Raw genomic sequence first — 14,373 nt, 5'->3', positions numbered from 1 at the left:
CCCAAATTGAAAAATTATTTTTCCACTAATATTTTCATAAAATGAATCGACTTCCTCTAATATTTTTGTCTCTTGAAAAAAAAATTTTTTCCCCAAACAGCCAGATTTTCTTACAAAATTCCCCAACTTTTTTTCTTAACATTTTCGCTTTTTTTTTTTTTTTTTTTTTTTGTCTTCTTTATCTTTATCTTTCTTTACAAATAATAAAGCTGAAAGTCTCTCTGTCTGGATCTCTCTCTGTCTGTCAAAATCTCTGTGACGCGCATAGCGCCTAGACCGTTCGGCCGATTTTCATGAAATATGGCAAAGAATTAGTTTGTAGCATGGGGGTGTGCACCTTTAAGCGATTTTTCGAAAATTCGATTTTGTTCCTTTTCTATTCCAATTTTAAGAACATTTTTCCCAGCAAAATTATGATAAAATGGACGAGTAAATTACCAAGTTATCATAATGTGGAACCGTGACGTCCGCAAACCAATTGGCGAGATATTCATTATGCATTATTTGTAAGTATACAGGGGAACCAAAAGATCTTTTAATTTTTTACTACGGGCAAATCCGTGCAGGTGCCACTAGTCATAAATACAAGCGTCTGACTGAAAGATAAGAAATAACCAAATACTTTTTTTTACTCGCATTTACTACGCTGCTTCTACATGTACATTTAAACTATGATTTTTGTATACATTTATCCAAGAACGTTCTTCATTACTTATTTTTACCTAATTCACGTATCAAAACTAGTTACTCACGCAGAACATTAATGCGAATTCCGTAGTATAATATTCCACATAATGCGAAATGGGAATTCCATTAAGTTGAGCAAAGCTAAACCAACGCTGTTTGATACAAACAACTTCTTGACGCGAATTTAAATACGAAAAAAATTATTTTTTCCCCGAGGTTTTTTTCCCCCAGCTTTTCCCCAAGAAAAAAATGTTTCCCCCAAAGAATTCCCCTCGAAACCCATTTCCCCAAAATTTCCCCAGAGAGCACCAGATTTCCCCAAAATGGGGAAATTTCCCCCAATCTGGCGACACTGAAAGGGGGTCAACAATGAACGCTATCTACTGGAGTTTAGGGTTCATCCACTGGAATTAAGGTTAAAATTTCAACTATCAAAATATTACCAAACAGCCAATTGCTTCGTTCAAATGTAGAAGCAATTTTCACCCGTCATATCTTGACGGGCGATTTTGTAGTTCGGGTATATATTTGTACACAAATTTCGATCGATTTCATGCAGTAAGTAGTTGTTGAGCTAAAGATGGATTCAGCATACTCAAAACATGTAAATTCGTCAAAGTTTGAAAAAGTTCACGATTCCAATACTTTCTTCCACATTAATTATGAATGAAAGAAAGTAAACTTGCTTTGATGGATTTAGAATCGGTGCATTCTTTTTTAAATTCAGTAAAAATAATTCATAACATACATGAAATATTGAATCAGAAATGTATTCAAAAAAATAAGAATTGATGACTTAATGCAGTGGTGCACAACTTACAGCCCTTAAATACACACGGTGCGAAGCAGACCCATGTAGCCCGTTGCTTTTTATGTTACAAATCGAAAACCATTATTAGTCCTAATGTCAGAAATTCGTAGCCAAATAGTCAGAAATGTGTGTCTGGAAAACATACAATTAATAAAAAGAGCATCAGGTAATGATAACAAAATTTCTTGGTTTGCGTTTTCCGTGCATTTCCCGTGTTTTCCTGTTATTTATAAAAATATGAATATATTTTGAAATTTTATGTGTCATCATTTTTACAGGAAATGCAGCCCTCGGGGGAAAAAAAGGTTGGGCACCACTGACTTAAAAGGATGTGCAAAGGCTGCTCCATTTCACTTAGCAGGAACACTGACGATCTAAATATTTTTGTACACTAAAACTATTCTGACGAGCTCAAAACGGTTGCAACAAGTTGCAATTTTGAAAAAAGCTGAAAACAGGTATAACTTCAGCAGCTTACGTGTGTTTTATTTTTTGCTGGGAGCGAGGAATGAATTTGAACGCTACATTACACAACTATGCTCCATAAACGTCATGCATTTAGTTTCGATTTTGCGAACTTTTTCTGAGAAAAAAGACAATTATCCGCATGACAGTCCCACGACCGTTAATTTTATCAAGAAATTAATATGGGGGGAGGGCAGAGCTGAAAATGCATTTCTTGTCATTCATAACTTGAAAAAAGCAACAATTCATTTCCACTAATTCTCAGAAATAAAAAAACCTGCAGCTACGTACCTTCTAAACAACGTTTTATAGAAATAAACTTATCAATTTTTGACATCCTGACATACCAGAAATAACGGGCACATACCGAACATAGCTTTTTCACGGTAGAAGGGATGAAAAATTCCGAAAGGGGAACACAAAGAGGAAATTAATTTATGAGAGCACACTTACCCATGAAGCTTAAAAAAAGAGAAGAACAACGATTATTCGGCAAATGATTTATGGAAAGGAAATCCTTTACGTATGAGCTTTAAAACTAAAATATGAAGGAAATAAAATCCGAGAAGGAACAACTCCGTTTCAATTACATTTTTAGAGCATTTCGGCATTAGGTAATTTAAACTAAAAAAGTTTTATAATAGTACATTTCGAAACCTTTCTCCACTAGATCTGCGATTACTTTTGAATATTCAATAACCTCACTCTAACTGCCCATCGTAGATGCATAACCAAAAAAAAAAAAGATTTATTTGCATTTATTTGCAATATTGCTTTAAAAATCACATAAAAACCTTCCCTTCATTGAACTCGTATTTGCGGCTCAAAGGCAGGGGTGCGTGTGGACTCAATTAAAATTTTCTGAAGATGGTGTGAAATTTTCGGAAGCTCGACCTCCCTCCCCCTCTCCTGTAAAAAAAAAACTTCAAATATGCATGCAAAGATCATTGAAATCATTAAAGAAAAACTTTAGAATGTTGCCAGACCGAAATTTTCGGAAACGGCAACCCAAATGTCGCATCACAAACATCCCTGACTAAGGGGAGAGTGATATTACAATTTTCCTCTTATTTTGAGAGAGGCAGTTCGATTTTTAAAAAAATGAAGGGATTCACCAAAAGAAAAGGTGGTTGGAAACCAATTTACATAACATTTGCATCATTTTTACAAATTTTATCCATTCCAGAAACGGATTAGTAAAAATATGAGTATTAGTCAGAGAAAATATTTTAAACCAGATCTAAAACCTTTTACAAAGTTATTTCCGCTATGCTACTTCTTACCGAAAAGCTTTAAAAACTACGAATTTCCTGAGCAAAACTAAAAATTTACAAATAATTTATTTTAAAAGATAACTTTACGAAGTTTTCTCAAAAAGATTTTTGCGGACTTAAAATCCTTTTCCAGAGAATAAAAAACAAGCCAAGACCGCATGCAACTTGGTAGACAGCATTAAAATATGTGACATCGTTTTTGAAATTGTGGCCAAAAAGTTGAGTTTGTACGCATAAGTGTGAGACATTCTGCATTTTTCACGGTGTAACAGAATGAATCAGCCTAGGCTGAGTAAGAATTTTTGTGTAATGATGCGTTACAGTTGTATTGGCACTTGCGACTTGACGATGTGTTTATTTTAAATGCCTCGAAGGCGCTTGGCATAGTTACAAAAACGAAAGACAATGTGGAGAAACGAAAATCCTTATTCATGTTGAGTTAAGTTGCTGTTTTGTCGAACACTGAATATTTTTACTAGTGACATAAAGAATTACTTAGCAGATGGAGCTGTCCACAAGTGATGTCATGGTTTGAGGGGAGGTCCTGAAATTGGGACAGTTGGTGGGTTACTATATATATAGTGGATATGGGCAGTTTTCAAAAGGTGGGAACAAAAAAGTTAACTTTGAGCAATTTCAAAAATTTTCGAATTTGATATCAATTTTGCTTTTATTCTATAGTATGCATACCTAGAACACAATATATGAACATGAAAAGACAGCAGGTATTTGTAAAAATTGTTAATTAGCAAATTAAATTAGCAGTCTGTAGGTAACAGATTTTGGACATTGTTGTCCTGTAGGTAACAGATTTTGGGCATTGTTGTCCTGTAGGTAACGGATTTTGGACATCATCATAATGTAAGTTTCACCATTTTTGACAACTGTTAATCTGATTTTTAACTTTTCCAATGAAAATTTTATTTACTACTTTTTGAATTTTGCAATTTAATGATAAAGAGGATAGTAATGAAGTACTTGAATGGCTATACATACTGCTCTTTACATATAATAAAGTTTTGGAATGATTTTGAAGAAGTTGATGAAAGGTAGAAAAAAGCTTCATGGAAATAATTATACAAACTTGTAGTTTGATTTTTTGGGACAAATAAGGAATAAAAATAGAGACAAATAAATACGACATATATATTTTTAAAGGAAAAATAAACAAAATATGCTTTAAGAAATAATGTAAAAAGTGACATCAGTTTTAATAATGAATATATTTTCTAATGTCATAAGAATTAAAATGATGTCTAAAAAAAATTATTGAAAAAAGAAATTCGTATTTCTATTTGGAGATCGTTAAATTATGTTTCCAAAAGAAAGAAGAGAAAAAAAAATTCTAAAATAATAAAAGCGGCGGGGAAAAAAAAATTTGCTAGTGCAGGTGATAAAGTCGCCAAAACTGGTGTAGCTGACGATTAACTGCATTTGTCAAACTGGAATCCCCCTCTGGTAACCTTTTGTGTTGTCGCCAACGGAGGTTTGCTTGGCGATTTTCGCGCAAAATGGCTTTCGTTCGATCATAAACAGCCATGTTTCTACTGTAATTTATGTATTGTTCAATGTGTAACGTATTAATTATGCAAAATACCTATGGATTAAAGAAGATAACATCATAATAATCTTTTTTATTGATGTTAGAAGACAGTGGATTATAAAAAAAAATTATAAATAAACGGACAGAATTATCGGTGTCAAGATCGTAACGCCATTTGGACATCTCACATGTATGTTTAAGAAAAATTATTTTTCTTCTAAGATACTGCATAAAAGCTTATGAAAACACTTTTAAACAATTAAAAACTGATTCTGAGGATCGATAAATACCTTTAAAACGAAAACATCATATACTTAGTTCTCAAATAGTAGCATTGTAAAGATCGTAACTTTTGGACATGCATCAAATTTCAAACTTACTTTTCTCTAAAATCGTTTACAAAGTAAATAATCTGTCTTTACTTTTGTTATTTGTGTAAAATATTAACAAAAAATTATTCAGTGTAAGATTCATGCCTTTAATTTTTTTTTTTTTGAAACGTATGGAAATAATTAAAAAAAAAATTTTTTTTAATGGTACATTTGCTCAGTTAACGTTTTGGTATGTCCAAAATTGTGCCATTTAGCAAAGAAAATATTTTTTTAAGGGCATTTAAAGAGCTTTTTTTCCATAATTTATGTCAATTCTTGTCTTATACAGCATTATAATTTACCTCAAAAATTTTAGAGTTAATTAAAATGAAAGTTATTTGGTGTTGAAGCTTCAAAGTTGAAGTCTGTGTTTGCTCCCACCTTTTGAGAACTACCCATATATTTACTTAAATAAATTAAAAACTTAAATTCGCAAAAGTATTGCAGTTCTAAAAATCTCTGAAATTTCGATTTTATCTAGTGAAAGTTCAAACCCCATGGTGGGGGCGGGGAGCTATACAGCTCCCTTAAACCCCCACCCCCATGGATCCGCTGCTGTGGTGACAAGGGACAGGAAGAGTAGCAAGAAGTGTGACATCACATTTTTATGAGAATATGTCAATGAAAAATAGCACGACATATGACAAGGGGGAGGTGAAGTGTGACAGTTAGGCAAAGTAGGGATGGGGGTAAAAAATGATGAAAAAAGTGTGACATCATTCATAATGAACAGCGCCTTAGAAGATATTATCCCAGTGAAAAACAAATAGGAATTACGTCAGATACATACAATACGAGCTATAGTACTAACGTAAGGTTGGTAACTATTGTTTCTTTTTGCTTGAATCAATTGAAAAACACAATCTCTCGGAATCAATGTGATGTACGCAGAGGCGTGCACAGAAATTTTGGGGCCCGTCATAAATGACTTCTACGGGTCTCCCTCCATATTGTTTACCCCTATATTTCACGCATAGTTTCAAAAATGTTGGGCCTCCTTCAGGCTCGGGCCCGGGCCAACGGGTGTCCCCCCCCCCCCCCGTGCAGGCTCCTGGATGTACGCATACATAGATATTTAGAAAAATCCCATTTAAACCCGGGAATAAGTAAGGTTGGTTGGGATTTTGCCAAGTCTCTCGCTCTTGAAGTAACAACCAATTTCTCAGTTATCATCAAGCTACAAGATGTTGGAGATGCAGTGAAATTATCTTCTTTGTACCAACCGAACCGCAGTTTCGTTTTAAATAACTGAGAGTGAATAATGAACTCTTCCTGTTCGAATAGTTCCAAAAGCTGAAGTAAACAAATTAGTTTGCACGAAATCGAAGAAAAGCAACAAGTTTAAACAGAAAATGGAGCGATCAAAACCGTCACTTTTAAAGATAATTTTCTAGCATAGTTTGAAGATTGTCACGCGAACCATGGCGGAGAAAAAATCTCGCTATTTGGCTCCTTGACAGAGTTTTTCCATTATTAACGTTAAGATACAAATTTAAACGAAAGCAATTCAACAAGTTTTCATCATAAAATTACAGAATGCTAATTCACATCATTAGAGATGTAAAATTTTCGGAAATTTTGAGGCAGAGAAAAAAAGTTTTTTTCGGGGGGGTTTCTGGAAAAATTTATTTTTTACAAAAAAAATTGCAGTTTTTTTAATAGTTGTTTTTATTTATTTTTTTAATTTTATTTATTTATTTATTTATTTATTTATTTTTGGAAAGCATGAAGTGTTAACTATTTAAAATAGACATATGCATTTAACTACATTAAACATTTGCTGTTAAAAAAAATCCTGTCTTTCATAAATGTCAATAGTTTTCCTCGTTCAAAATACCAAAAATTATCCAAATTAGTCAAATCATCATTTAACTATTAATTTAGGATATGATGTGATTTTTGCAATTGTTAAATTAATCTTTTATTAAAAGTGCTGTGTGATTGCAAAGACATTAAAATCTTACTGCTTCCTGCATTTATCAAAGTTAGCGGTTTCATGTAAGAAACTGAATATAAAAAATATTTGAAGGAAAAAAGAGCGTTCTAATGTGAATATTATAACTACCTGAGTACAATATTTCATGCTAAAAAAGTTCCGAGCTTTTTCAATTTTCCAGATGAAAATAAACCCCTTTGGGAAAAAAAATAGAAAAAACTTTTTTTTTTGACTATTCCCATTATTAAATATTATTATGAAATGAGCATAGATTTTTTTTTATTTATTTATTTCTTCACCAAAACAACATCAAGTGATGCACTGGGCAAATATCTTTGGGAACGTTTGTAATGCAAAATAGGGTCCATACCCCATAGAAAATGAAAAGGGTTGCGCTTCCCGGAGCGGGTAAAGAAATTACAGCAAAGCTGTTTTATGTGGAACTGAACCGAAAACAGAAAAAAAAAGTTATTTTGGTCGGAACGAAAACCGGAACTGAACCGAAAAAACATTGATTAATTTCGGCTCGATATATCTTCCGATATTTTGTTGCGGTAACCAAGTTATTAATATTTTCTAATTAATCGTCAACCATATTGTTCTCATCATTGAATGTATACAATGTTTCCTGTTTTGATGTTCACTAGTATTTTTCTGTTTTAGCTTCACATGACTACTAATAGATGGGAGATTTCATTCAACTGAATTCACTAGAAGCTTTTAACATGAACTGGAGTGAACTAAAAGTATATTTTGGTACAATTAACATGTTTTGTTCATTACAGAATTATATTTTTAGTACAAATAAGAGTATAAAATAAAATTATTCATTTGGAACTGAGCCGAAGATCGTCATTTTTGGCGGAACTGAACCCCCAATACATACATATACAATACACATATAAGTTGAATCGGAACGAAAACTGGAACGAAAAAATTACGGTTCGAAGCTCTGGTTTTATGCTTCGTTTTCCTGACAGAGGTGGGCCATGCCAAAGCTGCGGTACAAATCGTGTAGGCAATAATCATGTTTTCGTTAAACATTGAATTTGGCATGAAAATGTCAACGGATACAAGGATGCTGTAAAATCAAAAACTAAATATCACATACCTTCCTTCAGTTGCAGTTACGGGCCTATTATCCATATCCATCCACACCATGCTTTGCATAGCCTCCCCCGTGGTAAAGCAAGTAATGAAAAAACTATCACCCGTAAAATATCCATGCTCTTCCTTAGTGGGTTGCAAGTATAATTGACTAGAGACAATACCTGTTAAAGAAAGAAAAAAAAATGATTAATCAGCTTTAAGTAAGTGGTTAGTCATTTTTAGTTTATTTACGTACTTATTTCAAGAAAAAGAAATAACTTTTTTAATTATAATAGGTAAAAACCACACATTTTCGACAGGGACGTAAGCAGACTTATGTTTCGGGGAGGGTTTTATCCAAGGACGGATCCAGAAATGTTTCAAGGAGGGAGCGATTGATTTTTTAACTTACTCTTTAAAACATATCTGGTTTCTTTCATGCTGGGGGGGAGGGGGGACTGCCACAGCATTTCATCCAAGGAGACCCCCGGTTTTTCCGTTTAAAGAGGTATTAAAAATTTTTAATTTTAAAACTTCAATTTCGTAATATTTCTGGGGAATTTTAGAAACCCTCTCCCCATATCGAAGTTTGCCTAAAACAAGACTTCAATTCGGGAAAATTACCGGTGCAGGATCCCTCAAGGTAGGGGCTATCACCCCCATTGCCCTTCCCTTGTATCCATCCTTGGTTTTACCAAACACATTTCTCGTGAAATCTGTATGATCAATAAAATTTGATTTCATTTGAACAGTCTACTGATTTTTGTTACAATAGGATATTTAAATGAGGGTATGCTGCTTTAAGGACACCAACATGAGCAAAATTAAAAAATGACGTAACCATTAAATGAAGAAAAAGACCTGAAAAGCAAACACTACATAACTTCACCCCTTTAAATATTCGATGTCCTTTCAACAACTCAAAAGAATAGATTCTTGTACTCTTATAGGCGTATTCGAAGTGATACTTCTTAATTTCATATTTTTTGACAGGTAGAAAGAAATGATAAACATAGAGTTTGGAACTTTCTAGTTTGAAGAATTTTCATGTTTTTTTTTAGCGTAAAGTTTTCAAAATTTGAAGAAAAAAAACAAAAAACATTGCACTGTTTTGTAAGAATGAATGTTTGCAATAACTACATACAATAAAAATAAATACTGCAGATAAAGCACGGAGTTTTTTGTACGATTCTTCAATAACAATATTTTTATTCTTCAAGTGAAATTGGAACATAAATAAATAAAATAAAATTGTAATAATGTTTTTTTGAGAACGCATATTTTTGGAACAGTATTGAAAATTTTGGGAGGGTATTTGAACCCTAAAACCAACCCCTTATATAGGGCCCTGATTTCCGGTCGTAAACATGTTTATTACATCATTTAAATAAATCTTTGGACATTAGATCTACATGCGAGCTGGGGCGTTTCTCTCACAATCTCTTTATCCGAAAAGTAATTTTTTTTCATAATAAAACAGTAAGTGGTAAAAAGCATTGATAACTGACATTGTAACACAATACGTTAATGTAACTTAACTACATTCAAACATTATTTGACAAAATATTGTAAATAAATATCACGTTTGTAATATTATACTTTACAACTGAATTTGCATTTCTGTCAATGTTTAGCATCTGCTGTTTCAATATTATTATTATTATGCTGCAAAAATCGGAAGGTACGACATTTCTTTGACAAGATATTCCTAAATTTATAATTTTGCGATATTATTTCGAAGATATATCCAAATTTATAATTATTGTTTAAAATTGAAATAAAAAAGAACTAATTCGGATTTTGGCAGGGTTGGCAAAAACTCGAGTTTTTTTTTAAAAAGCCCATAGACCCAGGGTTTTTTGGGATTTTTTAAATAAAACCCAAAAAAACCAACTAAAGCTGGGTTTTTTAAAAGAAATGTGGGTTTTTTTAATCTTTTTTAGGGGAAAGGTGGGGTACTCGTAGCATATTGTAGCATAAGTATATAGACAAAGCACAAAAATTGTCTTGATAAAAAAAGCTGGAAAATTCAGCGTTTTCTGAAGAAAGGTATAAAAGACGACAAAATTCAAGAATGGTGAAGTTTCAGATTTTTTTAGTTTCCATGATTACCAACAGTTAAGGCAAAGTTACTTCTTGAGTGATAAAATCTATTGTTTATTTGTTCGTTTTTAATTTCGACATTTTTTTTTTTTTTTTGTATTTTACTTTATTATATTTCATTTTGTTATGCAAAACTACTGTAGAACCTCAAGTAGTTTAAATCCCTTTTTACTGAATTTCAGCTTAATCAAGACATTTCTTTGAATTTTATGTTGCCTGTTTTTCTATTTCTGTGTACAGAGTAAGAAATATTAAACTTTTTCGTAAGATAATGAAAATACTGTACATCCTATTCCGTTTTCTGTCCGACCATTTGTAAAACCTGTTTATCTCTAAAAAATATACCTTGTTTATTCGAGTTATGTGACGTGTTCGTTTGCAGAAAATAATTCACATGAGAGCCTTTTAGCTAAAGTAGTATCCTTTGTACAATCTGCAAATATTGAGAAAATCTGACGTGACAGGACTTAGTCAAGATAATTTGAGTTTATTATTGACCAGTTGAAGGAAAAAAGTTAAATATATTTATTTAAAATCTTTGAAGCATTTTTTAATGCCCTTAAGAGTTAAGAAATACTATTAAAGTTAAAAATTCATTTTTTATGTCCATTGCCTATTGTGAAGAAGAAATAAAAAAGAAGTTTAAATTGTAAAAGTATTTAAATTAATTATTTTTTAAAAAAAAGTTCTCAGAAAATTTTAAAAAACCCAAAAGTGGGCTAAATAATGGGGTTTTTTTAAATGGGTTTTTTCAACAAAAAAAAACCATTGGGTCCTACCCAATTGGGTCCAATCCGGCCAACCCTGGATTTTGGAAGAAACGCTTCGAGATGCACCAAGACCTCTGACTCAAGTTACCTGCAACATTAATTTCGTATTTCTGGACCTATTCATCTCATCAGAGGCTATACCGACAAACACATTCACACGTTGACATACCTTTAGTTTCATTCATAAGGATTAACAACAGAAAATAATTGATGATTAGATTAAAACAGCTTTTATTGCCTTTTGTGTTATGATTAATTTCTCCTAACAGTTAAATGAGTAGTTTGTATAATTCTCAAGACGCATCTAGTCGCTTCATTCACGGATTTGCCTAATTAAACAACTTTCTGACGAATACTCAATTTTTGGCACCGAAACCGAAGTAAAGCAGCGAGTCAGAATGAAACAATGTATCATTATATCTTGGCGACATCAATCACACAGCTGTGAACGCATCGTTATCGTGGAACAAAAGAATCGGTAACAGAGCTCAACATGGACATTTGCCCGCAGTACACGATTCAATTAAAGCTAAATCACAATATAACAATCTCGAAGCGGATATACATTTGAAATCTTCACGCACGATTACAATCAATGGTAAATTGTTATTTGCTTTATATTTTTAAAGATTAAAGAAGACCAGGAAAGTCGGAGTCACGTTAGTGTTCTTGAACTGGCCCACGCACAGGTAGAAAGCTGCATTTAAGTGTCTTCGGCTCTTTTGTTTCTGAAGACCTAGTTGTACGATCAAATATGAACTCAAAACTCAATTCATCTACATCTGGAGCGTAATACACAATTGTTTTAGAAACAACAGTTGGGCTACTTATTTTTTACTTTAAAACGATTTAATGAGATAATAATCATAACTAAACTAGATATACAGATTTCAAACACATGCTTTCGAAAGTTTTGAAAAATGGGAATGCTTACAATTAACAATACAAAACTTTACAATAACACTTGTCACAATATATATTTTTATGTGAATTTTAACTGTTATAAACCACTCAAGATAAAGAATTCCGAAGTGAAAATGAATATAATTTTGACAGACGATAAACCTGTTAATTTATCTCCCAGACGTATTTCTTTCGCGGAACAAAAAATTGTTGATGATCAGATTGAGGAATGGTTACGAAAATGGAGTAATAAAGCATAGTTCTTCAAACTATAGCGCGCCGTTGGTATTATGTCGTAAAAAAGACTTATCATACAGACTATGCATTGATTACCGACAATTAAACAAAAAAATTATAAAGGATAAATTTCCATTGCCTTTGATTGAAGATGTCTTGGATTATCTAGAAAAAGCTAAAGTATTTACAACGTTAGATTTAAAGAATGGGTTTTTCCATGTTGACATTGACCAGAAAAGTACCAAATACACTGCCTTCGTGACAACAAAGGGTCAAAATGAATTTTTGAAAGCTCCATTTGGTCTTTCTGTATCGCCGAACGTGTTCCAAAGATATATTTTCGATATATTCAGAGATTTAATGTGTGACAACACAGTCATTATTTATATGGATGATTTAATTATTCCATCAGAAAATGAAATAGAGGGACTTATTAAATTGAAACGAGTTCTTAAAGTAGCTTCCGAGTATGGAGTAGAGTTCGATTTCCGAAAATCTCAGATTTTGAAGAAAAGAATTGAATTTCTGGGCTACATAATAGAAAACAACACAATTCAACCATCTCCGACGAAAATACATGCAGTTCAAAAATTTCCTCGACCAAAAACATTGCAGTAAGTTCAAAGTTTTTTTATAGGCCTTACAGGATACTTTAGGAAATTTATTCCGCATTACGCGCAGATAGTCAAGCCCCTAAGCGATCTTCTGCGAGGTAACAAACCCTTCGAATTTAATTGTGAACAAGAAGAATCATTTGTTAAACTTAAGGAAATGTTGATACAGAAGCCAGTTTTACATATTTTTACCCAAGGAGCCCCTATAGAGTTACACACGGACGCTAGTTGTCATGGGTTTGGAGCAATTTTATTACAACAATCGGAACAAGGAAAATTTCACCCAATTTATTACTTCAGTAAGAAAACATCACCCGCACAAGAAAAGTATTGCAGTTATGAATTGGAGGCCCTCGCAGTGATAGAAGCTCTTAAAAAGTTTAAACACTATCTACTGGGATCAAGATTCAAAATAATTACAGATTGTAGCGCTTTTCAAAAGACATTGGACAAGAAGGATCTTACTCCAAAAATAGCACGATGGGTAATGTTCTTACAAGAATTTGATTTCGAAATTAAATATAGGGAGGGTGAACGAATGAAGCATGTTGATGCTTTAAGCCGTAATGTTGCTTGCGTAGTAACGCGTTCGCAAGATGCAATTACAACACAAATTGCAGCTGCTCAGGAACTTTATGACTACGTTAAAACACTTAAAACACTAATTGAACAAAACGGAGAACAAAACGGTCATTTCCTTAAAAATAGTGTAGTGTATAAATACGAAAACGGTAGAGAATTGTTAGTTATACCTGAAGCTATGAAATCGCAAATTATACAAAACATACACAATCAAGGACACTTTTCCGCATCGAAAACTGAGGAGGTACTTAAACAAGACTTTTATGTTCCTAATGCACGAAAATTAGTAGAGACTGTACTAGCTAATTGTGTAAGCTGCATCTTATGCAATAAGAAGCGAGGAAAAGGGGAAGGAATGCTAAACCCAATCCCTAAGAATAAAGTCCCCTTAGACACTTATCACTGTGATTTTATAGGGCCTCTTCCGTCTACAAACAAACGGTACCAAGATATTTTTACAGTGGTAGATGCGTTCACAAAATTTGTATGGTTTTATCCAGTAAAATCCACATCATCTCAAGATGCTATTGAAAAACTGCAGTTACAGAACAATGTATTCGGTAGTCCATCGCGGATAATATCCGATAAAGGTCCAGCTTTTACATCTCAGATGTTTGAAGATTATTGTACTGATGAAGGTATAGAGCATGTTAAAATAACGACAGGAATTCCTCGTGGGAACGGACAAATTGAAAGAATTCACGCAATATTAATTCCAGTTCTTTCAAAACTTTCTCTCGATAACCCGCAGCACTGGTACAAACACGTAGCTACAGTTCAGAGAATCGTTAACAGTAGCACAACCAAGAGTACTAAGTTTACACCATTCGAACTTTTAACTGGAATAAAGATGAAAAATAAAGAAGATGTGAGAATTCAGAAGTTGTTAGAAGATGAAATTGTTAAATGTGTTATGGCAGACAGAAAAACTACGAGAAGAAGCTAAGAACAATAATAAATACAGCAAGAAAACTGCCGTCAATTTAAT

General features: G+C 32.9%; 1 protein-coding gene across 2 annotated transcripts in view; it reads right to left on the bottom strand.

The window, feature by feature from the left end:
* LOC129222730 (roundabout homolog 2-like) overlaps nucleotides 1–14,373 on the bottom strand; it is a 180,690-nt gene that overhangs the window by 102,127 nt on the left and 64,190 nt on the right. For both annotated transcript variants that reach the window (XM_054857260.1, XM_054857261.1), the window contains exon 2: nucleotides 8,199–8,358. In XM_054857260.1, the coding sequence (XP_054713235.1) occupies nucleotides 8,199–8,358 (160 nt within the window). The remainder of the gene's footprint in view (nucleotides 1–8,198; nucleotides 8,359–14,373) is intronic.

This window comes from Uloborus diversus, chromosome 5, assembly GCF_026930045.1.
Source record: "Uloborus diversus isolate 005 chromosome 5, Udiv.v.3.1, whole genome shotgun sequence".
NCBI classification, from domain to species: Eukaryota; Metazoa; Arthropoda; class Arachnida; order Araneae; family Uloboridae; genus Uloborus; species Uloborus diversus.
The sequence above is the reverse complement of the archived record's forward strand: the minus strand, read 5'-3'. Positions and strand labels throughout refer to the sequence as shown.